Source organism: Elephas maximus, chromosome 6 (genome assembly GCF_024166365.1).
Source record: "Elephas maximus indicus isolate mEleMax1 chromosome 6, mEleMax1 primary haplotype, whole genome shotgun sequence".
Taxonomy (NCBI): Eukaryota; Metazoa; Chordata; class Mammalia; order Proboscidea; family Elephantidae; genus Elephas; species Elephas maximus.
The window spans coordinates 95,223,907-95,251,047 of record NC_064824.1 but is presented as its reverse complement, the minus strand read 5'-3'; the positions used below and the strand labels follow the sequence as shown (position 1 = coordinate 95,251,047).

Genomic DNA, 27,141 nt, shown 5'->3' with positions numbered 1-27,141 from the left:
GGATACATTCCCCCTCCCCAGGACCAGGCCGGGCCCCTCCTGCGCCCCCCTCGCCATGCCCTTTCCTCTCCTCGCCTCGGGGGCTCCCGCGCTACGCCCATCCCCCCTCTTTCTTTTCCCTCTCCTCGCCCCCAACCTTTTTTTCCCTTCGCCCTCCATCCCAGCTCCTCCGCTTTCTTCTCTCTTTGCCCAGATTCGCCCTCCCGCTGCAAACACCGCCTCCTCTCTTCTCTCGGGGAGACGCGAGGCGGGGGACACCAAGGGTCCCCTGCGCGCAGGCGCACTGCGCGGCGGGCGCGCGCTCTGGCTGGGCGTCTGCGCAGGCGCTCGCTGCTGGGGCTCCGCTCGGGCGCGGAAGGCGGGTGGTTAGCGAGGACTCTCGGTCCCGGCTCGGGGCCCCGCGGCAGCGGTACCATGTTTCTTCACTCCGTCAACCTCGGGAACCTGGCGTTTTATGCTTTCATGATCTTCATGGCAACCCTGGGGCTGTGGGATGTCTTCTTCGGCTTCGAGGAGAACAAGTGCAGTATGAGTTACATGTTCGAGTACCCGGAGTATCAGGTAAGGTTCCGCCCTTTCCTCACCTGGGCGCCCCGAGACTCCTCCTGGTCCGGTGGACTCCCCTCCCTCGGCACTGCGCCCTTCTCCGGCCACCATATCCCAGCTTCGCTCTGTTTTCTGCGCCCCGGGAGACTGCAGACCCCCGCCGCCCCCTCACCTGCCCTTTGTGTCTTCCCATTATGGTCGGGTGTTTGATAGATGGTTCCCGGAGCTTGCTTCCCGCCCCTCTCGTAGTTACCCTGTTTCTCCGCCTTGCACCGGCCTCAAAACCCGAACACAGGCTCTACAGACTGGCCGGGCCCAGCCCACTCATTCCGAGAGGCAACCTTAGCCCTTCTGCCTAACCCAAAGCCCACCGTCCTCGCGTCCCTGCCTTAACAGGTGCCTTGGACCCACTTCCCACCCGCCTGCGTTCTTGCCCTCCGGCCCCGTGATTTGCACGTCAGCTTTTGCTTTTCTAGAAAGGGACCAAGCTTCTGCAGGCTCTGTGTTGGCTGGTATAGTTCCCAAGGTTGTCTTAGAGACTCCGGGGTTTTACACCTGGTGAATGCTAAGCTGATGAGTACTAATTAAACACAAAAGTCTTTGGGCTCCTTCTGTAAAGATTTTGCGGATCCTTGCGTTTTGCAGGTTATGGGTCTGTGCGTGCTTGTGTGTATGCATGTCGTCGAGCAGTCGAGCCTCATGCTGTCTTACTAGTTGGGTACAAAATCTGTTTCCTGGTGTTATTTTTGTTTTCTTACTGTGTTTGCAATTTAAGAGAAACCCGGCCCTTCTCTCTCTGCCTCTCCTCTCCTCTTTTTCCCTCTTTCCCTTTCTCCTTCTCTCTCCGCCTCCCCTCCCGTTTCATTTAGAGTATTTTCAGTGACAATTGCTTCATCGTTTCATTCATGATCAGCAGTAAAAAGGGGTGGTGACAAATTACACAACAGTCCAAATAAATTTCTCCCGAATGATTCTTTTTAAATGTGTCTCTTAGTTACGAAATGCCTCTTATAATTCCCTACTATAAAAAGTAGTGCAACACATGCTGATAAAATGCATTTTTAATACCCTATTAAAAGCATAGTGGATTTTTTTTTTCTGTAGGGAGAAGAATGCAAGTCAGGATTGCTTCTGTGTGCAGGTCATTTCGGGGGGGGGAGTATATTATTTGATTATGCTACTATGATTTAGGTCTTAAAACTGTGTAAGATTTAAATTGCTGAAAAACATCCTTTCCTATGGGCAAAATTCTAATGAATTTAAATTTCATTTGTTTTGAGATCCTTACCTTGGTTTTGCATCATTGATTATAATGTAGTGGAAACATTCCATTATCAGATGATACTGAAAGAGAAGATTTTAACGTGTTACCGTTGCCTCTGTTAATTTCTAGGTGAATATGCTGGTTGATGTTTATCGGAAGCTGCGTATAATAAAATGCATGGGCTTTCAGTTTAGGTTTTTTTTTTTTTTTTAACTGAAAGTAGAGTCTGTATAGCTCCATTGCATTTTTTATGGTTTAATAATGAGGAAACTCCCAATAGACCTAAGTAGGTCACTTCAATTTCATATGGTATTGAAGAGTTTGGCTAAAATGAAATTGTTGTGGAACAATGCAGTACTGATTTCTATTTCTATTTAGCTTGCCAACAATTACTGAAGCCATTTTAATAGTTGCAGTGGTATAAATTGCTTTCCTAAGTATTGAGAACAAAGCATATGGACCTACAGATGATTTCCTATCTCATAAAATTGACTTGAAAGACAGAAAATTAGTGTAACTAGCGCAGAATACCTATTTGACTTTTTTGGTTGCGTAGTCACTATTTACTCATTTTGGTTCAAATTGCTCAACTGGAGTACATGTCTGTTAATAATTTGTCGGTACAGTTATGCTTAATGGAAGTTTTTTATTATTGTCATATTAAATACACATAACATTTGCCAGTTCCATATTTTTTCACTTGTACAATTCAGTGAAGCTAATTACATCATTCATGTTGTGCAGCCATCACCAATATTCTTTGCCATATTTTCCATCCCCATAAACAGAAGCTCAATACTAGCTAAACATTCCCCTCAATAGATTTTATTTTTATGATATAAAAAGCTGTAATATTAATTCACTGTAATATTTATATTTGACTCTTAGTCCTTTTATTTTGCACACCAGGTTGTGTTATTTTACAAATAAAATTAAAGCTGTCTTAGGAAATGAGTCATTTTGAATATACTGAGTTTCTAGATAACTGAGGATATTCTTTTAAAAACCACATGGTTGCCTAAAGATATTTTATATATTGCTTACTTTTAATTATATATTATAGTCAGCTCTCAGATTATTAACAGGTTGATATCTAGCATATGGTGTATTTAGTTTCCTCCTGTATCTTGACAACCTTTCTTCTTTTTTACTGTTCATTTGCGTATTCTGTAGCAGGTCGGCACAGGAAATGAAAGGTAGCTGAAACTCATTCCATTTTTATTCTCTCTCTCTGTGTTATTAAAAAGTGGGGCAGAAATTTGACACTTTTTGCAAAAATGAAGTTTTTTTTTAAATTTAAAATACTTTATCTCCATTCATCCTCTACCTCTGGTTTTCCTAGAGCTAACTGAATATCTCATACCTACTAGGCAGAATACACATTATCCTTTAATGTTTCTTGCGTTACTATGACAATAAGGCAAAACTTTTTTTGGCAATGATTTCAGGCAAATTGTAGAATTAAAGAAGAAATATCTGAGTTGTTTTCTCCCATACAGTAATTTCTTTGGCTGTCTGTTGATACGTGACCTAACAGTTTTCTTCTGAAAGGAAATGCTGATATTCAAAAATGTGAATCATATATTTTGTTACTAAGTGTAATGTTAATTTAGCAAGTCATTTATTAAATGACTACTCTGTGCCGGGTTTATTCTAGATATTCAGTATAGGTGAGAGGGAATTAGAGATCATCAGACCATGTGACTTTAAGTCCTCATAGTACAGTGGGGTAGACAGGAATATAAGGGATAGTTATAATATAATGTGGTAATATTATAATGCCAGTATAATAGACTGTGTACAAGGCTCTTCACAAAAGAGAGAGCATCCAAGTTTGTCTTGGGTATTCAAAGACTGTAGAGAAGATATAGTGAATTGGGCCATGCAGGATGTATAGTTTATGAAGTACAGAAACAAGAAAATTTTAGGCATAAGGAGTAGCAAGTGTGAAGGTGAGAAGGCACCTGGACACATTGCATGAGGTAAAGGTATAGTATGTTAGAAAATGATCTATAAATGTTTGTGTATATGTAAAATATTTCTGCAAGGATACACAAGACGCTGACAATATTGGTTACCTTCTAGGGGAGGGGGGAACTGGAAAGCTAAAGAACCAGGGATTAGAGAGAGCCTTTTCAATTGAATCTTGACTTTTGAAACATTTAAATTTTAAAACATGGCATATGTGATGTTATAAGAAAGTAGGTAAGAAGATTTAGAGCCAGGTTTTAAAGGATGACTCTCTTAAGCCTTTTTAAAATCTCTGTGCAGTGAAGAAGCACACAAGGTGTGTGTTTTAGCAAGATATTTCTTGATAGCAATATGGACTGTGGATTGTAGTGGGGAGATAATGACAGGGAAAGAGAAGAGCCTGAAAGATGCATTTGTTCCTAGGTCTTTTTCTCAAACTGAGGAGGACCTGGACTAAGGCAGAGTCAAGGGAGGATGAACAGCAGGGTCAGAATTTATGGAGATAATATTTAAGTATAAAGGTAATTGGTTTTAGTTAAAGGTCTTTTGAGGGGGAGGTGCTCATTTAAAATAATTGTATGGCACAAGTAGATTGCCTTTGACTACTGACCTAAAAATTGGCGGTTCAGATCCACCCAGCAGCACCACAAAAGATGGGCCTTGCAGTCTGCTTCCATAAAGATTACCCATCGTCATCCCATAATGTATTCTAAGTGGAAGCAGATTCTCAGGCCTTCTGCCATGGTAACGCTGGGTGGGTTCGAACCACCAACTTCTAGGTTAATAGTTGGGTGCAAACCATTTGTGCCATCTAGGGACCTCCGTAAAGATTGCCATGAAGAAAAGCCTGTAGAGCAGCTCTACTCTGTAACACATGGGGTTGCCATGACTCAGAATGACTTGGTGGCAGTTGTTTTTTAGGGGGATATAAAATAATTTAAAAGATATTCACGTCCTATTGATATAAATGTTTTCTTTTTAATTCCTTGACCTGCTTCTGTTTTTTTATCAGCATTCTTTTCGTATTCCCACACCTTCTCTGTCCTCAGTCTGGTCAATCACCCTTCCTGCCACACACCCCCGACTTGAACTCAGGAAATGCACTTTTGTCATTTTCCTACAACTCCACCATCCTTGCCTACTCTTTTTTTGTTCTACACCTCTTCTATATCTATACTTTTTATACTCCATATTGTGTACATTCTTTTTTTTATTTTCATTTTTTCTTGTTACAAAATTGCTTTCATAATAGCATCATAATATTTTTTATTTGTTTTTATGTCTCCAAAGAGAATTAAATCTTTATTTTTAAATATATTTGATAGTTTTCCTGATCTGGATTAATTTTTAGCTAGTTTAAAAAGTTAGTTTAGCTACTGTACTAAAGGAACTGATGATCTAATATGCATGTACTGTTACACCAGAGAAAACCCTGGTGGCGCAGTGGTTAAGAGTTAGGCTGCTAACCAAAAGGTCGGAGGTTTGAATCCACCAGGCACGCCTTGGAAACCCTATGGGGAAGTTCTGCTCTGCCGTATAGAGTCACTATGATTCAGAATCAACTGGACGGCAGTGAGTTTGGGGTTTTTTTGTTGTCGTTGTTACATCAAATGGTGGACTAAATTGGAAGGAGTAAAGAAACTTTTTACTCTGGCACCTTTTCCTTTTGCTTAATTGGTGTATAAGAAATAAAATATATCATTTTCATTTTTTAGTCATCCTGTGCATAATCAATATTGAGACTGTTTTGATTTGAAGTACAGGTAGACTATAAAGCAAATAGTGGAGTTAGTATTTCTATATTTTGAGTATTTGGAGAGATAACTGAAGTTGCTAATGTCTTGAACCATAAACTCAGTCTGTAAAGATGTTTTCATGGTGTTATTAGATAGACTGTGTATGGTAATATCCTCAGATGGATATTCAAGAATATGCATGAATGATCAGAATTCTGTTTTTTAGAACAGTCAGGTTTTTTAATAGTCTTTAATAACATTTACAGTTTTTGAAATTTATTCAGTAGAAATTTTTATTAAGCACATACTACATGTACAGCACATACTACATGTACAGCATTTAATAATAGAATTATTAAATCTATTGAAGTCTACTTAACTAAAATCTACTGTCCAATATAATTAAATTCACTTTGAATGGTTTTTATCCTTTAAAGAAAAAAAAGGCTTTTATAGATGCCTACTTTTAGGGGATGACATTAATACCTAATTTATATTGAAAAAAATTTTATGTGAATTATTGGCTCATTTGTTATATAACAACATTAACTTCAAAGTAGTTTAAGGTTTGCTGACAAAAGATATACCTGGTCCATGAATATGGAAACAGGTGCTGATTTATTGGAACGTTTATGGTGAGAAGAGTCTGCATTTGTTGTTTAAGACATGGTTATAATGTTTAATTAATTTGCTATGCATATTAAGTTGAGAGGTCAAAAAGTTGCATGATGAAACAAACTTACTGTCCTTTGAGTGATGTAACAGCTGGAACATATAGTTGGGTCAGAGTAAAAGGAGAGAGGCATTAGAAAAAGTTTAAAATGGCAAAAAAGAAGTAATTTGATAATGGAAAGCTTTAATCATTTCTAAACATAATACTAATTTAAATGAACTTTTAATTATATTAACACATAACTTATGGGCTTACACCAAGATACTTTTCTGAGGTGGCCGTTGACAATTTTGAGTAATTTGTATTCTTTAGAAATTCAGGTAAGTCCCATTTTATGCTTTCCTGATGACTACATGGTACAAAACGAACATAATTCAAGACTGATGCTTTATAGGCATAAACTAAAAGTAGGACTTGTTTTGTGCATTAAGTTCAGTTTTATCATGAGTAATATTTTTATAACGTATTATTTGAAATTTGTGTAATTCAGAATTGCATAACATGAGGCTGCATTGTATAGATAAAACTGATTAAAGTGAAATTGTATTTTTTGCTGTAGAAAATAGAACTTCCAAAGAAACTGGCAAAACGCTATCCTGCATATGAGTTGTATCTTTATGGAGAAGGATCCTATGCTGAAGAACACAAAATTCTGCCTTTGACGGGGATTCCAGTTCTCTTTCTTCCTGGTAACGCTGGAAGTTATAAGCAAGGTAGGTCTTGGAAATAAATTTTGAAAGCTATTATGTTCAATTCAATAATTTATTAAATGCATGTAGACTCTGCGTTAAGTAGTGTGTTACGCTAATGAAGGATACAAATATATGACATTTCTTCTGAGAGAAGAAAGGCTGAAGATCATTTTGCAAAGAGTTAGAAGGAGAAAAAGAATAAAGTGGAGTGGAATGGGATAAATGGATGATATAAGGATTTAAGAAGCAGTAGAGGGAAGGGGTTTGTGTTGGAAATGGAGAGTACAGAGAAGAAAACCTGAAGTATTGATTAGGGAAGTAAACCATGTCAAGAAGTAGAAGATTGCTGGTATTCTGGGAACCCCTTGTATGTCCTTTCTTTATTACAGCTCCCTCCCTCCTTCCTAGAGGTAACCACAATCCTAAATTTAAGGTAGTAATTTTTTTGTCTTTCTTTATAGTTTTAGCACCTAAATATGCATCCCTACTATAACCTAGTTATTTTAAGCTGTTTTTAAACTCTTATATAAATATAATCATTTAGTATATATTCTTTTGTGTCTGACTTCTACCACTCATCATTGTTTTTAAAATTCACCCAAGTTGTTGTGTGAGCTGTAAGTAGTTCCCTTTCATCATTCTGTATCATCCTATTGTATGAATATACCATAGTTTCTCTATTCTACTGTCTTTGGACATTTGGGTTGGTTACGTTTTTTAGCAGTTACAAATAACGAACGTTCTTCTACCCATGTCTTGGAGCACATAAGCTCATATTTCTGTAAGATGTATCCCTAGGAGTGGAATTTCATGTCACAGGTTATGTGTATCAAACTTTTAACTTTACTGGTTGTTCTAGTTTATACTGCCACAATCAGTAGATTACACTTCCCTTTGTTCAAAATTCTTGACAACGTAGAAATTGTCAGATTTAAAAATCTTAACCATTCTAGTAGGTGTGGTTTACTTTTAAAAAATGATCACTCTGGTTCTGCTGTATAGAGAATATGCTGTAACGGGTTAAGAGTGGAAGCAGGAAAGATAATCAACATCATTAGTCATTAGGAAAATGCAAATAAAAACTACAGCAAGATACCACTTCATGCCCACTGAGATGACTATACTAAAAAAAAGACAGATAATGACAAGTGTTGGTGAGGATGTAGAGAAATTGGAGTGAAACGCTTATACAATGCTGGTGGTAATGTAAAATGGTGTAGCTGCTTTGGAAGACAGTTTGGTGGTTCCTCAAAATATTAAACATATATAACCCAGCAATACCACTTTTAGGTAGAAGAGATATGAAAACATATGTTCATAGAAAAATTTGTGTACAAATATAGCAGCACTATTCATCCAAGGTGGAAACAACCCATATGCTATCAGCTGATGAATGAATAAATAAAATGCGATATATCCATACAATGGAATATTTATCATTCAGCAATAAAAATGAATGAAGTACTAATAAATGCTTTAACATTTATGAACCTTGAAAACATGTTGCTAAGTGAAGGAACACATGTTGTATGATTCCGTTTGTATAAATGTCCAGAATAGGCAAATCCAAAGAGACGGAAAGTAGATGAGTAGTTGCCAGAGCCTGGGAAAAAGGGGGGATTTGGAGTGATTGCTAGTGGATCTAGGGTTTCTTTTTAGGGTGATAAATGTTTTAAATTAGGCTGTGGTGATAGTTGCACAACTCCGAATATACTGAAAACCATTGAATTTCTACAGTTTACAGAGTGATTTGTATAGTATGTGAATTGTCTGTGGGTAATATGTTAAAACATGAGCTAATTCTTTTTGGATTAATGACTCTGTGTATTTCTTCCATCTGCTTTTGATGCTTCCTGTGTCGTTTAATATTTTCCCCATGGAATCCTTCACTATTGCAACTCGAGGCTTGAATTGTTCTTCAGTTCTTTCAGCTTGAGAAACACCAAGCATGTTCTTCCCTTTTGGTTTTCTATCTCCAGCTCTTTGCACATGTCATTATAATACCTTGTCTTTTCAAGCTGCCCTTTGAAATGTTCTGTTCACTTCTTTTACTTTATCGTTTCTTCCTTTTGCTTTAGCTGCTCAGCATTCATAAGCAAGTTTCAGAGTCTCCTCTGACATCCATCTTGGTCTTTTCTTTCTTTCCTGTCTTTTCAGTGACCTCTTGCTTTCTTCATGGATGATGTCCTTGATGTCATTCCACAATTCATCCAGTCTTCGGTCACCAGTGTTTAGTGTGTCAGATCTGTTCTTCTGATGGTAAATTCAGGTGAAATATGCTCAAGGTCATATTTTGGCTCTCGTGGACTTGCTCTGATTTTCTTCAATTTCAGCTTGAACTTGCATATGAGCAATTGATGGTCTGTTCCACAGTCGGCCCCTGGCCTTGTTCTGACTGATGATATTGAGCTTTTCCATCATCTCTTTCCACAGATGTAGTCAATTTGATTTCTGTGCGCTCCATCCGGCAAGGTCCATGTGTATAGTCGCTGTTTATGTTGGTGAAAAAAGGTATTTGCGATGAAGTCGTTGCTCTTGCAAAATTCTATCATCCAAGCTCCGGCATTGTTTCTGTCAGCAGGGCCGTATTTTCCAATTACTGGTCCTTCCTTGTTTCCAATTTTCGCATTCCAACCACCAGTGATTACCAGTGCGTCCTGATTGCATGTTTGATCAATTTCAGACTGCAGCATCTGATAAAAATCTTCCATTTCTTCATCTTTGCCCTTAGTGGTTGGCGCATAAATTTGAATAATAGTCGTATTAACTGCTCTTCTTTGTAGGCATTTGGATATTATCCTATCACTGAAGCATTGTACTTCAGAATAGATCTTGAAACGTTCTTTTTGACAGTGAATGCAACACCATTCCTCTTTAGGGTGTCATTCCCAGCATAGTAGGCTATATGATTGTCTGATTCAAAATGACCAATATCAGTCCATTTCAGCTCACTAATGCCTAGGATATCAATGTTTATGTGTTCCATTTCATTTTTGATGATTTCCAATTTTCCTAGATTCATACTTCATACATTCTAGGTTCCGATTATTAATGGATGTTTGCAGCTGTTTCTTCTCATTTTGAGTCGTGCCCTATCAGCAAATGAAGATCCTGAAACATGCATGTCATTAAGATCGACTCTACTTTGAGGAGGCAGCTCTTCCCCAGTCATCTTTTGAGTGCCTTCCAACCTGGGGGGGCTCATCTTCCAGCACTATATCAGGCAGTGTTGCACTGCTATTCATAAGGTTTTCACTGGCTAATGCTTTTCAGAAGTAAACTGCCGGATCCTTCTTCCTAGTCTGTCCTAGTCTGGAAGTTCAGCTGAAACCTGTCCTCCATGATTGACGCTGCTGGTATCTGATTACTGATGGCATAGCTTCCAGCATCGTAGCAACACACAAGCCCCCACAGTATGACACACCGACAGACACGTGGGGAATTAGTCGCTGAAAACAAAAATCCTCACAACTGGACCAATGAGCAACATCATGATAAACAGAGAAAAGATTGAAGTTGTTACGGATTTCATTTTACTTGGATCCACAATCCAGAGCCATGGAAGCAGAAGCCAAGAAATCAAACAATGCATTGCATTGGGTAAATCTGCTGCAAAGGACCTCTTTAAAGTGTTGAAAAGCAAAGATGTCACCTTGAAGACTAAGGTGTGCCTGACCCAGGCCATGGTGTTTTCAGTTGCATCATATGCCTGTGAAAGCTGGATGATGAATAAGGAAGACTGAAGAAGAACTGACACATTTGAATTGGGGTGTTGGCAAAGAATATTGAATAAACCGTGGAATGCCAAAAGAATGAACAAATCTGTCTTGGAAGAAGTGCAGCCAGAATGCTCTTTAGAGGCAAGGATGGCGAGACTGCATCTTCCATACCTTGGACATGTTGTCAGGAGAGATCAGTCCCTGGAGAAGGACATCATGCTTGGCAGAGTACAGGGTCAGCGGAAAAGAGGAAGACCCTCAGTGAGGTGGATTGACACAGTGGCTGTAACAATGAGCTCAAGCATAACAATGATTGTAAGGATGGTGCAGGACCTGGCAGCGTTTCATTCTGTTGTGCATAGGGTCGCTATGAGTCAGAACCGACTCAACGGCACCTAATACAACAACATGTTAAAAAAGTGAAATGGCAAAATAGAGGTATTTGCTGAAACAAACATTGCGCTTTCATGCCACTCAATGTAATCAATTCACAACAAAATCTGTTAAAGGGCATACAACAACAAAAACAGAGTGGAAGCAAAGAGACTAGTTAAGAATATTTCAGGCAAGAGACGATGGTGCTTTGATTAGGTAGGTAGTGGTGAGAAACCTCAATTGGAGATATGTTTGGAAGGTAGAGCATGACAGGACTTACTGATGGATTGGATGTCCTGTATGAGAGAAAGATGAATCAAACATGAGTATATAAATCAAATGATGAGTAAATATTTCTTTAGGAACTTTCTCATTCTTAAAATCCTCAATAAGTGTGACAAAATTTCTATCTTTTATTCTTTTAAGAATTCTTCCTTTTAGCTGTTATTACTCTTACTAAAGAAGGCACAGGTGGAGAATGAGTAACAGTCTCACTATTTAATTTCATTTTAAAAATATTTAGGGCACTCTTAACTGTGTGCAGAGCATACAACTGCTAGGGTAGAGGGTGTCATCCTGAAATATGTTATTTATATTCAAGGTGTGAGAGAAAGCTATTTATTGAGAGACCTTGAAGCAAGAAGAGATGAAACTTTAAAAAGATTTGACTAATGTGCACTTTGCCCTGTTCCTCTGCAGTTCGTTCTATTGGCTCTATAGCACTTCGAAAAGCAGAAGACATTGACTTCAAGTACCACTTTGACTTCTTCAGTGTGAACTTCAATGAAGAACTGGTGGCACTATATGGTGGAAGTCTTCAGAAGCAGACCAAGTTTGTACATGAATGCATTAAAACAATTCTGAAACTCTACAAGGTAAAACATAAGCGTGCAAATCAATAGTGGTGCAACCTACTAGCCATTTTTTTTTTTCTTAAAGGGACTCAGTGTATTTTAAATCTTGTGTTTGTGTATATGGAAGTTGAAGCAAAGATGGCAAAGACTGTTTTTGTGGGAGTCTGTTGTTTTGAACTCTGGTTGTTTTTAAAGTTTAAATTGAATTTACAAGCAACCTTTCTTGTGGTGAATTCAGGACAGAAATAATTTTTTTAAACATATGTATAAATTAGAAGTGAAATACATTTCCTAAAAGCCTCCTAAAAACCATTGGTACAGATTTCTGCTTCTAGCTATGATTAAGTAAGTGGTACTAGAATAGAATTTTTTTGTGTATAAACAGCTGTGAAACTGGTTAAGATATCTGAAGCACCTGTCTTCAGATGTTGGCCAGCAAATGACTGTGATATGCATGAAAGAAGGAAAACACATGAGGTGAGCTCCATGATCTGTCTGGCTTTTTTCCTGGAGCAGTTTGCCGACCATAGGGCAAGTAGGGGGAAACCAAGCAAAGCATATTGGTATTGCTGAGTTGAGCAGGCAGAGATTGGAATTTGGGACGGCTAAGGTGGCTAGATTTGTGGGGCATGGTATGAGAAAGAAGAGAACTAGGTGAGGAAAGAAACTCTAGAAATCTGCATTTTGCAGTCTTAGACTAAATGCAAAGCTGCATACACACAGGATAAGAGGTTGCAAGACAGGACATGCCAAGGAGGAAGCATGGGAATGTGTCTACCTCAGGAATAAGAAAGGGTAATGAATTATCTACAGAGAAATTTGCAAAGAATAGTAAAACAGACTAAGATTTTTGACACTGGCGATTTTATTTTTTTATCAGGAATAAAATACCATTCTCACTGGGGTGAACTCCTACCATCTCTCTCTTGGTATGCCACTGTGCAAGGCTTAGTGGAGAAAGCTACTGGGAATTGTGAGCTGGATTATATTTCAGAGGGCACACATTGCTGGGAAATAGAAATTCTGACCAGCCTGAGTGGAAAGACCTCTCTGTATACACTAGGCATTCAACTGAGACCCTAGAAAGAATACACTTTTGGAATAGGTCTGCTCTAGCCCTAAAGTCAGACTTACTCTTGGATTCACCCTAACAATGCTGAGAAAATAAGTCTCAAAAATATCAAGCAAAATTAAGGATTTAAAGTTCTTTAACTCTACTAAGGAACAGATTGGGAATCTCAGCAGAGAAATGGAACATATGAAAAACAACCAAAAGGAAAATCTAGAATTTGGATAATACATACCAGAAGTGAAAATTTTACTAGTTGGGCCGGAGAAACATTGAATACTTTATAAGAAGAGATCATTAAACTTAAAGATAGGGCAGTAAAAATTATCTAAACTAAAGCACAGATGATAAAAGGATGAAAAATAAGGACAGAGCCTCAGGGACTTATGGGACAATAACAGGACAGATGTATATCTGGAAGCCCAGAAGACAAACAGAATGAGATGGGGGAGGAAAAAGTATTTGAAAAAATAATGACCCCAAAATTTCCAATTTTGAATAAAAATTTTCATCCCACAGATTCAAGAAGCTCAATGAATGCTGAGCGGGATAGACACAAGAAAAGCATACCTAAATAATATCATAGTTAAATTATCCAAAACTAAAGATAGAAAATCTTAAAAGCAGCCAAGAGGGGGAAAGAAATCCATGACTTACAGGGGAACAATAAAAATTACCACTGATTTCTCATTAGAAACAATGTAAACCCAAAACAACAGGACAACATCTCTAAAGTGCTAAAAAAAAAAAGAAACAAAAACTTTTCAACCTAGACTTGCATATCCAGTAAAAATATCTTTCAGAGTAAGAAAAGCTGACAGAATTTGTCACCAGCGGAAATATTAAAGGAAGTTATTCATTCTAAGGAAATTGATACCAGATATGGGGTATCAGGACTCCTGAAGAAATAAAAAGCATGAGAAACGCTAACTATGTGAGTAAATGTAAAAAAAACATGTTTTTTTCATTTATTAAATTCTTTAAAAGATAGTTGATTTACTGGATTTTTAACTCAGAAAATAAAATATCCATGAAACCATACTTGCATATATAAACAGTTGAATAAATGAATGGGTGGAAAGGGACAGTTTTTCCATATGGAAGAATTCCAAGTAATGTAGAAGAAAAAAAATAGAAAATCACAATTACACAAATATGCGGAAATAATTGCTGCAAACAAGATCCACCAATGGATGCAGAAGTTTGAGGAAAAAAGGATATTTGCATAGCCTCAAAGTATTTCTTCTAAGATTTTATTAACTACAGAGGTAAAGAATACAGTGGGGCAATATGGCAGACACTATCCAAACCAAGCTTAACATCACTAAACCTGTATTTTTACACAAATAATGCGTGCCTTCTATGTTTGTTTACCAACTGCGCCCTCGTCCTTTGAGGTATTTTTGTAAGTGTGCTATGCTAATTTTATTGCGCTTTCGAAAATACCTCCTGGGAGGCAGGCACAATTGGCAAACGTAGAAGGTAAGTATTATTTGGATAAAAATATGGTAATAAGACCTATTGACATCCAGAATCCCTTGATAGGATACATTGAGGAGGACACAACATTTCCGTGGTGTTCTTGCCCAAAATAATTTCATGCTAATCTTGAGAAACGATTAGATAAACCCAAATTGAGAATAAAAAAAAAAAAAAAAATTTTTTTTTTGACTCTTTAAAAGTGTAAGTCATGAAAAACAAGGGAAGACAGAAGGGCTATCACAGATTGGAGGGAATTAAGGAAAAATAATAATAAATGTAAGATCGGATGCTAGATGGAATCCTGAAACACTGAAAAACTGATGAAATTTAAATTAGGCCTGCAGTTTAGTTAATACTGTTGTACCAGTGTTAATTTCTTGGTTTTGGTAAGTCTGCTGTGGTTTGTAAGATAACATAAGAGGAGGTCAATTGAGGTGTATAAAAGAACTTTCTATTCTATGTTTGCTACATCTCTCTTGGTTCAGAGTAAAAGGGTTAAAAAAAAAAAAGTTATTTACAGCAAAACAACTGTATCATGAAATTTATAACACTTAGAAGGAAAAATATATGACAGTAATGGAAAAAAGTATGGGAGGAGCAGTAAATGGAATTATTCCACTTCAAGGTTCTTACATGAAATGGTCATGGTAGACCGATAACTGAGAATTGCATATTTTTAGAATAAGAAAATAAAGAGGTATAATTTAAGAGCAAATGGTGGAGATACAGTAGAACATTAAAAAATACATGAAGCAAAAGCTAACAGAGCTAAAGAGAGAAATATATAAATCACAACTACAATTAGGGATTTCTTTGCTCTTCTCCCAATTGATTAAAAAAATAGCAAATCAGAAAGTATATAAAAGATTTGAGCAACGCTATTAACCAACTTAACCTAATTGACGTTTTAAGAACATTACAGCCAACATCTGCAAAAACTGTGTTCACTAAGCTAGACTGTGTATTGGGCCCTCCAAAAGAAGAAAAAGATCTTAATGAATTTCAAAAGATGGAAATCATATAGACCTTGCTTTCAGACTATAGCAAAATTAAGTTAGGATCAACAACAAAAAGATACCTGGAATATCCCCAAATATTTGGAAATTGCATCTAAGTAATCAGAAGGCCAAAAAGGAAATCACAATAGAAATATTTTCAACTGAATGATAATGAAAACACAACTTCAAAATTCCTCAGAGTAAAATTGTGGTTAGAAGAAAATTTATGGACATAAAGCTTATATCAGAAAAGAAAGAAGATTTAAAATTTGTGATCTAAGCTTCCAACTTAAACTAGAAAATGAAGAACAAAGTAAGCTCAGTTAAGGAGAAGGAAGTTAATAAAACTGAGAATGGAAATCAGTGAAATAGAAAATGGACAAATAGAGAAAATGATTGAAACCACAGGCCGATTCTTTGAAAAAATAAAATTGATAAACCCCCAGCTTTAGATGAAAGACAAAAAAAAAAAAAAAGCAAGAAAGGAAGTACAAAGGAACAATATCATAAATGAAAAAGGAGACATCACTACAGAGCCTACAGATTTTCAGAGAATGATAGCAGAGTATTATGAACAACTTATGCCAGTATATTCAACAACTCAGATGAAATATGCAAATTCTTTGAAGAACACAAGTTTACCAGAGAAAGAAACAATACCTGAACCCTGTGTCTATTTTTTAAAATCAAGTTTGTAATTAAAAACCTTACCACATCCAAAAAAGTTTTGAGCTAAATTACTTCAGTGGTAAATTTTATCAAACATATGGGGGAGAGATAATAATCATTTTACACAAACTGTGTTAGAAAACAGAGGAATTTAAAAAAAAAATCAGTTTATTTTATGAGGCCAGCACACCCTGATATCAAAACCAGTCAAGGACATTATAAGAAAATAGAGATCCATACAGTATGTGTACACTAATTATAACTATATGAAAATATATTTCTGTACCTTAAGATGGTAAGGTTATATAGTTTAATTTTCATTTTTCTGTAAAATTGGTTGTATGCAGAATACTATTTTGTATTTTTATTATAATATTAAGTCTTAGTTATGCCTGGGTGATTTTTTTTTTTTTAAATAGGGTCAAGAATTTGCTCCAAAAAGTGTGGCGATAATTGGTCATTCTATGGGTGGCCTTGTTGCAAGAGCGTTGCTTACATTGAAAAATTTTAAACAAGATCTGATAAATCTTCTTATTACACAAGCAACACCTCATGTCGCTCCTGTGATGCCATTAGATCGTTTCATTACAGGTGAGTACTGTTGCATAAGCACTGACCGATCTCTCCATTGTTGCTCAGAATTAAATAAACAAATCTCTGCAGCTGCTGCCTTTGGAGTGTGCTACACAAATTTACCAAGGACCCCTGGTGGAGCAGTGGTTAGGAACTCAGCTGCTAACTGACAGTCTGGTGGTTTGAACTCACCAGTGGCTCTGCAGCAGAAAGATCTGGCAATCTTTTAGAGATTAAAAAGAAAGCCTAGAAAACCCTATGGGGCAGTTCTGCCCTGTCATATAGGATCATTATGAGTCAGAATCGACATGACAATGCAGGACAGTGACAGATTTACCCATGTGTGAAGTAGTTCACATAAAAAAAAAAAAGCTTTTGTGACTTTCAACTTAGGCTCAGTTGAAACTGCTGTTAGTTTTCTGTCCATAATCCTTAGGCCTTGTAGGGCTTCTTTTTATACCTTAGGTTAGTTATTCTTGAGGATGATTCTTTCTGGCTCTTAATGTATGTTTAATCTACCTAAATTTTGTTAAGCCTGTCAGTACTCTATTCAAAATAAGCCCTGTTGCCATTGAGTCAATTCCAACTCATAGTGACCTGTAGGACAGCCCCACAGGGTTCCCAAGAAGTGGCTTGTGGATTTGAACTGCTGACCTTTTGGTGAACAGCCAAACTCTTAACCACTGCACCACCAGGGCTCCCAAATCCTTTATACAGTGAGATAGAATTGTTGTTTTTTTTAATTCTTACTATCTTTTAAGTATTGTGTTAAGGCCTTTGCATTATGTAATCACTCATTTAATTTTCACAGCAGTCCTGTGAGGTAGGATAGAGCAAAGAGGCAAAGATAAAGTACTTGTTTCTAGGCCTGTGTTCTTGACCTTTGATACTATAGACCAAAAAAAAAAAAAAAAAAAAACCAAAAATCCCACTGCTGTCAGGTTGATTCCAACTCATAGCACAGGGTAGAACTGCCCCATAGGGTTTCCAGGGAGTGGCTGGTGGATTCAAACTGCCAACCTTTTGGTTAGTAACCGAGCTCTTAACCACTGCACTGCCAGGGCTCCTTTGATATTATACTATCTCATAATTGAGGTATAGTACTATAGAATAGGAAATAAAATTATGGGTAATACTGATGTTGCAGGGAGTTTTGAGTAAACAGTGTGAGTTTATGATTGATACCAATCTATTCAAATAGTGATATTATCATGGAATAAGAGCTAAGTGTCTGCGAGTCCAACTTTTTACTAAATAAAGTCAGGAATTACCTTCACTTCTTATAAGAATGTTATATAAGTGGAAGAAAATGTCCTTTGTAAAGAAACAATTCTGATTACTGCTCAGGAAATTCATACTTCTTACCCTACCAAAATCTGCATTAATTTGTGATGAAAATTTTGTTTATAGTTAAATGAAAAAAAATGTCCTGGTGACTTCAAACGAAAGTGATTTTCTGAAGTATCCATCCTAATGTAGTAATAACATTGCCAAATTATTTGCTGGAAGTATCTGGTCAACTATACTGTGAAGTTTGATTTTTCTCATATTGCATTAAAACCTTTCAATGACAGAAATTATCGTTTTGTTATTTAAGTCACCTAAATATGTTGTACTACTAATCATAAATTACCTATAGGTTTTTTTTTTTAGAAAAAAGTCAAAGGCTGAAAATCACAGTACTTGCACCACTATTGAGAACTCTTCCTATCTTTGCACTTTGTAAAATTATTTGAAGAATGAACTTTCAAGAGAGGTTGTATTGTTTTAAAGGACAGCAATGGTCTTTATCTCTAAAAGGCTCAGGCTGAAAGTGGTTCTTAGAGTCAGGGTACCTTTCCTGTAATTAGCAGGCCCTTGTACCATTTATTCTGTATTTATTCTTTATTGTGTATTATTTATTCTGTATTTATTCTTTATTGTGTTAAGCCAGAATTAGGATGAAAAAGCTAGTTCAAGGGGTATGAATTTTAAGTTTTCGGCATTACCTCCAGAAGTCGATTCTCTATTCTATACTTGGTGGAAATACTGTCCTTAAATAGCGGGAAAGTGGCCCTGCACTGGCCTCTGTACTTAGAGGGCTTCTTTAGGCCCTACCCTTCCCCATGGGTGAGGAGTATGTGTGGGCCAAGGGCATCACCACTTAGAGCCAGACCATAATCCAGGTACCTAGGACTCCAGAATTTCTTGTCCATATTCCCCAAGCCCACTTCCAGGCTTTATGTATCTCTTACCTGGATCTGCCCTCCTGAGAGCAGGAATGTTCAACTCTAAGCTTGAGTTGTGGCCAAGGGATGACTCTGTTGGAGGTACAGACAGATCTTGGATATGCACACAAGGCCCTTGTGATACAGGATGAAATCAGGATGGGAAGAAAAGGACAGCATAGCCATGGGCCAGGGATGTGCTCTCCCTGTGTTGCCATAATTCAGTGTCCAGCTCTAAGGAGTGTGGGAATTCTTCATACAAACCTGACCTTCAGCGTTATTTTCATGATATGTTTGTCATGGTAGGGAGAGAAAATATATTTGATTTGACAGTTTGCTAGCTAGATTTTTAACTTTTAAGTATTTAGACCTATGGTATGTATGCTCCATTCACATTTTTGTCCTAGGCCCTGCAAGCACTAGGAGTGGGTCTAATAGCTAGCAATCTAAGTAAATACTACTGAGGTCTTTAATGGGGGAAGTTTCCTGTTCCAGGACGTTTGAAGCCCTTAATGGGATCAAATATCAGGATAAAAATGCATTAAGTTTTGAAAATCAGGAAAGAAAATGAGAACTACTCTACCCTGGCCACAGTTTGGTTATCTTTGACACTTAAAAATTGTTTGCAGGTTCTCTCTCCTTTGAACTACTTGCTACACTAAATCAGTGAAACTCTAACCCTGAGATTTTCCATTACAGCATAGTCCTAAGACTAATATCAATGGCAATGTTCTGATAGTTTGCACTGTAAGAACTTAAATAGTACTTTGTAGTGGTGATTGGCTACAATGAAGAATCACTCAGTCTCATAAACAGAGACACTGTTGTGATGATGGTGGTCTATAACTCTTTAGCATAATAAACTCTTTGGGAGAGTTTTAGAGTTTCCTTGCTACTTTGTGGTCCATGAATAAGTAGTATCCTTGTGGAATATAGAGACCTGTCTATATATGGATTTGCCAAAGCTAGTAAAATTTGGATATCTTTTTTCTTTATTGATACCTTTAGTAACTTTAATATTTGTACTCTCATCTACTGGGGAAGGAGGAATATGTATAAATTGATTTTACTCGAAGTAGTGTAAAATGTGAATAACACATTGTTTATAGATAATTCCGATCTCTTAAGTGGAAATTCCATTTAATCTTAGTATTATAGATATTGTTGCAGGAAATGACTACTACATTTTCATGCTTCTCTTTTTTTATTCCTTACCAGAATTTTATATGACTGTAAACAATTATTGGATTTTAAATGCCCGACACATAAATTTAACCACACTTTCTGTAGCTGGAGGATTCCGAGATTACCAAGTTCGTTCAGGATTGACGTTTCTGCCACAGTTAAGCCATCATACCAGTGCCTTATCTGTTGTGGTAATCTTTTTTTTTTTTTTTTTTAATTTAAGATTCTACTTAAAAAGTAGTGGCACATAAAAGAAGAAGTAATATGTAGCTGCTTGGAAGTACCTGCCAAGTTATTATAGAACTGTTGTGAGAGAAAGGGAGGGAGGGACAGGGAGAAGGAAAGAAGGAAGAAAAGAAAGAAAATGAATATACGGAAGGAAATGGATGTGTTGGGAGGACAGGGGCATGGATAATTATCTCCATAGGAAGTAAAAAAAGATCTTAGAAACTTTGTAAAAATATCTCTTATTTATGAGGAATGGTTGTGTCTTGACCAGAATAAGAGCCTGTCCATTGATTAGAATTGTAAGAATAAGAAAGTGTGGATTGAAATCCAGGACCTCTGGTTATATCTTACTGGAATACTGTGTATAACAGTAGTGGAATATCAAACATTTACTTCTAAATGCTAAATTTGAATGAAAGTTTACCAATTTTAAGATAAAATGATTAGCTTTGATAGTATAAGTGTAAACAGAACCCTGGTTAATTAATTTGCTAATTACTCTTCCCTGCTAGGACATCAAGTATTTCTTCCCTGCTAGGACATGGGAATTCAGCACCACTTGACCAAAGAAAAGGAAGACACTGAGAGAAACACAAGGAAAAAAAAAAAAGGGCCATTACAGTAAATAACACATAAAACCCTACAACAACAGTAAAACAAACAGTAATTTACAAGCAGACACATAGGTAGATATGTATGCTGAATAGAGGAAGGAAGGCATGTAGGAGTATACCCATGTACATAAATAGGTTAGGCTGTTAATGTTTTTACACACATACTTATATGTACAGCATGTATATTCATACATACAATAGAACACAAAGCGGGCACAGTCATAGAAGCTTCCTAAACAAAACCAACCACCATCAGGGACCGAGTTACTGTGACTGAGGGCTGGGGACCATGGTCTCAGGGGACATCTAGGTCAGCTGACATAACATAGTTCTAAAATGTTCTACATCCTACTTTGGTGAATAGTGTCTGGGGTCTTAAAAGCTTTTGAGCAGCCATTTAAGATACATCCATTGGTCTCATCCCATCCAGAGCAAAGGAGAATGAAGACAACCAAAGACACAAGGAAATAATTAGTTCAAAGGACTAGTGAACCACAGTCTCCACTAGCCTGAGCCCAGAACTAGATGGTGCCCGACTACCTCCACTGATCAGTCTGACCAAGATCACAATAGAGGATCCCAGACAGAGCGGGAGAAAAACGTAGAACAAAATTCAAATTCACAAAAAAAGACTAGAGTTACTGGTCTATCAGAGACTGGAGGAACCCCCGAGGCTATGGGCCCCAGATAATCTTCTAACTCAGAACGAAACCCACTCCTGACAGGCCTATAAAACAAACAACACCTGTGAGGAATGTGGTTCTTAGATTAAGTATATGAGACCAAATTGGCAACACCTGCCCAAAAGCAAAGCTAATAAGGCAGGAAGGGCAGGAAAACCTGACAAATGGAAATGGAAAACCCAGGATAGAAAGGGGAGAGTGCTGACACATTACAAGGATTTGCAACCAGTGTTTCGAAACAATTTGTGTATAAATTTTTAAATGAAAAACTAATTTGCTCTATAAACTTTCACCTAAGCACAAAATACAGGTTGATTTAATTTCTAAAGAGAAAATCCATGAGTGTGGTCTGGCTGTCCCTTTTGTCTTTTCAGGAGGTAGTGCTGGGAAGTCACTACTTCACAGTCATTTCTCTTCATAGATACTCCTTTGTTCACTTTTTCCACTGCTCCTGGCTTTAGATTGCTGCTTATTTATTTATGCATTAAACAGGTATTTGTTGAATGCTTATCATATGTAAATAAAAAATTATTAAGCTATTCTGCTATTATCCACCATTTTCTTATAACTGGAGGAGTTGGAATGTAACCAGAATGGATTTGAAATTCAATCGGTCAGTCTCTCAGACCTCATGATTGTCAGTATGAATCTTTTGATGTTGAATATTTTGGGTATTATTTGTTAGAATTCCTCCTCAAATTATATGTGGATTCTTTAGTAAACACAGATCTCTTAACCATATAAAAATTGGATATAATTTATTTCCTAGAGTTGGTCTGGAGTATGATGCTGTACTGATGTCACAGTCTGCAGCTTATCTTTGGTCTTTTTAATCGTGTGTGTGAGAGAGAGAGAGACATGTTTCCCTCTTTTCTAATCCATTTGACAATGTGTTGCCTTCAGGACAGCTTGTATTTCTATCAGATGAAAGTATTTTACTTCCATGGAATTTTTTCAAAGCTGATTATTTTACTTTTTCCGTCCCAAAGTAGTCTGCGTTTTTTCATGTATCTACATACATGTTCACTTTCAAAAAACAATTGCTATAAAATAACAATTTTTGAATGGTTATTTCAAGGACAGTTAAATGACATGCACAAGCGTTGGAACCAGAAGAATCTTTTAAGTTAGAAACCACAGTTGTATTAGGATAAGCTAAACTGTTGTAATATACACCCACTTAGGTTATAGCACTTAAGCATAATAGAAGTTGGCATTTTACTCATATAACTGTCCTAAGTGAATAGTTAGGTTGGTGAGTGGTTTTCCAAGGGGTCATTCAGGGATGCAGGTATATTTATTTTGAAAAATCTCCCTAAGTGTAGATATTCTCATGTCCACCCCTGATTAAGAATTAGTAACCTATGAAGTTGTGGTTTAGTAATAACTAAAATTTCTGAAACTTCTAACTTATACAGAAACTATGATTTATTAATCTTAAACTCAACCTTTTATTAAAGTAGTTAAAAAAGTTGGATATTAAACTTCAGTAAGGATTCTGTGGATGCTTTTAAAGGGTAGTTTGAGCTTGACGCCAGCAGTAAAGACAAAGGTGTGTGCTCTTGTTATGCTGGAAGTATTTTAATATTTTTGGATCACTTTTTATAAGAATGATAATTTCAAAGTCTACTCATTGTAATATAGTGAAACTAATAGTACATATTTCTAAGTATTAGCTTGTAAGAATTTCAAACCTTTTGGAGAATAACAAATGTGCTTTTCTTAAGTTTGATTTTTTTTTTCTTTTAGAGCTCAGCAGTGCCTAAGACCTGGGTCTCAACAGACCACCTCTCCATAGTGTGGTAAGTAGTATAACTTATTTTGGTGAGTTGTTGGTGGGCTTTTCTCATCAATGCGTTGAATGATGTATTGGCTTTCGTAGAGCTTTATCCATAAATACTTAAGGATACGGGAGAAAGATTAGTGGCTTAAAACTCTAACCTTGGTTCTTGTGTTAGTTTGACTAAGGTCCCCTTGACAACCTATAAAGCATCTCCCAAAGAACTAGTAGCATCAGTCTCAAATGAAGCTAGAGTTAAATATCAAACTGTAGAGTTTGTCATAGTTGTACAGAATCAAAGGGACTTGAGATAGGATTTTCTGAGCTCTTGTAATTACCCAATCTCAAGGGTTTGGTGAGAGCAGCCGTAGTTATTCTAGGGAGCAGCACATGGAAAACTAAGTAGGAATTAGATTTATCCTAAATATAAATAAGGAAATAAGATGCTAAATATGGGTGAAAAAACACACAGACCCTAGTGCCTATTTCTATATGTTTCTGCTTAAAGATTGCCTTCTGACATAGTTCAGACATACACGATTTTACCTGGGGTAGAAAGACAGAGGGACCCTCACAGTTCTACTGTCAACATCCAGAAAGATTTACTTTGCTTTATTTTCATAAGTTTCAACAATAAGATATATGCCTAATAAGATGATTTGTTAAATAATTTTAGAGTTTACAGGGTTAAAAGAAACTCAAATATTAAATAATAAAATTATGCGTGCTAGATCCAAAGTATATGTTTTAAGAGTTTCATTTGTAACACTTATTTTATTCTTCAGGTGTAAACAATTGCAGTTGACCACAATTCGAGCATTCTTTGATCTTATTGATGCTGATACTAAGCAAGTATGTACTTTTAAGCTAAAAATTATTTTAATAAAGTGAGTTTTTTTATAGCAGTGATAGATATAATGAATTATGGTTAATTTTAATGTAAACAGAAGCTTGCACTTTATATCAACTGGAATTAGTTCCAAAATGGAAATGTATTTTTATCTGAGAGCACATTGTTTTAATTGTGAGGAAAACTGTGGCAAAAGTTTTAAGTCTACTTGAGAGAGTGGTATACAATAATGGAATCAAATCAAATTGCAAGACCGGTTTGTACTTGAAATAACATTTGGTGGATTTAGGAAAAACGTTGTTCTAACTAATGAAGAACCTCAGATAGATAGGTATATTCTTAAATTGTACATAAAATTAATTTTGGTAAATCATGTTTTTCCGCTAACTTCTAAGATGAGAAAAGAATTCTAATGCTGTCATGTAGAAGTTATAATTCTGAGTGCATAAATAGTTTATAGTTACAATTTAAGGGACAAATGAGAAATTTTTGATAACTATACTGCTAAGAATCAAAATATAATACTTTCGTGAAACTGAGTTCTGTTTAACAAACTCACTATGTATAATGGACTAAATACTAGAAAATAAAAAGTTGGGGTATGATTCCTGCCCCTTAAGAAGTACGTAGTTCAGGACTAGTGGCAGAGCGTATATGTTGGAAAACTATGACTCAAAACATAATTGGCCTCAAACATGTGGTACTAAGGAAGGAATCAGAAATAGAAATTTCTGATAATTATCAGGATAAAAGCCAGCTGAAAATTTGAAGGTGGATGGATTGCCTAGGGAGTAAAAATGGGGAGTCCTGGCTTAACTGGAGTTTCAGTAGAAACAGCTCTGACTTACTTGATTGCAGACAGATGTGACTGCTTTAAAAAAAAAAAATTCCAAACTAGTTTAGTACTAGACTGAATAGATGGAAGTATAAACTTTGCATCAATGAAGATATAAGTTCCACTGTCCTCTACTCTAGTCACACCTTACCTAGAGAACTGTATTCGATTTTGTGTACCACATTTTAAGGGCGACACCAGGTTAATCCAGGGGAGATGATCAGGATGCTGAAGGGACTGAAAGTTTGATGAAACACAGTTGATGTATTTGAAGTTGTCTAATCTGTAGAAGAAGTATTTATGTTGGTGGGAGGCATAACAGCCTTCAAATTTTCTCAAGTATCATAGTGACAGGGCGTCAGATATGTGCTCTGATGCTACACGTGCCCCAATCGCATATATCATTGTAACAGGGCATTAGATATGTACTCTGAACAGGGCAGAACATTCTTCTGATAAGAGTTGTTAATTGGAATGTATTATCTTGCAAAGTAACAAGTTAGAAATCTTTGAGCAAAGGATGAGTAATTTCCTAAGAGATTTGAAAAGGTTAGTAAACGCGGGTCCTCATCCAAGCTTTGTCATTATTTCACTGAGTGGTTGCTGAGAAAATCACTTAAGCTGTCAGGGCTTCAATGCTTAAACTAGAGAATTGAATGGAGTGATAGATTCCAAATGGATTTTATACATCACTAAAATTTTCTTTAAAGTGAAGGGCTGACATAAAGTTGCCAACTTTTTATTTTGCTAGAACACTTAAAAAATAGACAACCCAAAAAACCTCGCTGTCTGTTCTCATTATAATTTCATTAAAGAAAGGATATTTTGAAACAGAGTAGAACAGAATAAAGGAGAATCATTTATAAGAAAGGATAGTTGATGATTTATATTTTCTCTAGTGACTGGTGAAATAACCAGTGAAATCTTTGTTGTGTGATTGGCACTGGCCTAAGTTTGGAAACTAGTGTGTTAGAGTCACTAGACCAGAGGATTTCTTAAGTTCTCTTATGGTTCCAAGAGTATTTAAAATATGTTTTTTTCTGAACTGTTACTTGAGAGGCACTATTGCCTAATGAAGTAAGAGCCTGGAGCCAGTCTGCTTGTGTTTGAATTCCAGCCCAGACTCTTAATAACCATGTGACCTTAGGCACGTTCCCTAATTTCTCTGTGTTTTAGTTTCTTCATATTTAAAATACAGATTAAAAAGTTATTATTTCCTAGAGTTCTTGTGATGATTAAATGAGTTAATTAATACATGTCAAGCACTTAGAACAATACCTGGCCCAGAGTAAGTAAATACTGGCTTTGTCATTATCACTTGTAGCAGAGTTTCATTGAACTGTTGTTATTAGGTGCCATCCAGTTGATTTTTAACTTATAATGACCCCACGTGAAACTGTCCTAGAGGGTTTTCTTGGCTGTAATCTCTACAGAATGAGATCACCAGGTCTTTATCCTGTGAACTGTCATTAAAAAAAAAAAACAAAACCAAACCTCTTGCTGTCTAGTCGATTCCGACTCAGTGACCCTATGGGATAGAGTAGAACTGCAGCATAGAGTTTCCAAGGAGTCCCTGGTGGATTTGAACTGCTGACCCTTTGGTTAACAGCCGTAGTACTTAACCACTATGCCACCAGGGTTTCCTGAACTGTCATAGTGGATATAAAATAATAGAATTATTAATATTTTTTCTAGATAACTCAGAATTCCAAGAAGAAATTGTCAGTTTTGAATCACCACTTTATAAGACACCCAGCAAAACACTTTGAGGAAAATCCAGCAATAATTTCTGATTTAACAGGTTGGTGGTAATAACATGTTTTAAACTTAGAGTTCTTGATTGTTTTTGTTTTTAGCAGATAAAGTCTTTGAAACGGTGATACTTCAGGTATTATGGTCCTCTTAATTTCTCTATGATGGTGCTCAGGAGTTTCTTGGTAAAGGAAGGGGAAAAGTAGAAAAACAACTTATAAGATGTTGCTGGTAAAAATTTTGTCATGAAAGTAACATGACAAATAGAGAAATGAAAAAGAGGTAAATGTTCTCCTGACAGTCACATAAATTAAGTGCTATATTATTCCTGGTTCCTTTCAGTTTCTTAGTATCAGTCATTCTTCAGTCTTCTTTTGGATTATGAG

General features: G+C 36.6%; 1 protein-coding gene across 2 annotated transcripts in view; it reads left to right on the top strand.

Moving 5' to 3' along the window:
- Window positions 1-300: 300 nt before the first annotated feature.
- Window positions 301-27,141, top strand: part of PGAP1 (post-GPI attachment to proteins inositol deacylase 1) — a 65,141-nt gene continuing 38,300 nt past the window's right edge. Inside the window, exons 1-8 of one of the 2 annotated variants that reach the window (XM_049888895.1) lie at window positions 301-561; window positions 6,750-6,903; window positions 11,676-11,851; window positions 16,468-16,639; window positions 20,047-20,204; window positions 23,288-23,340; window positions 24,104-24,170; window positions 26,699-26,804. In XM_049888895.1, the coding sequence (XP_049744852.1) occupies window positions 415-561; window positions 6,750-6,903; window positions 11,676-11,851; window positions 16,468-16,639; window positions 20,047-20,204; window positions 23,288-23,340; window positions 24,104-24,170; window positions 26,699-26,804 (1,033 nt within the window). In that variant the 5' untranslated portion in view covers window positions 301-414. Of the gene's footprint in view, window positions 562-6,749; window positions 6,904-11,675; window positions 11,852-16,467; window positions 16,640-20,046; window positions 20,205-23,287; window positions 23,341-24,103; window positions 24,171-26,698; window positions 26,805-27,141 lie in introns of those variants that run through there. The other variant, XM_049888896.1, reaches the window with a different exon arrangement.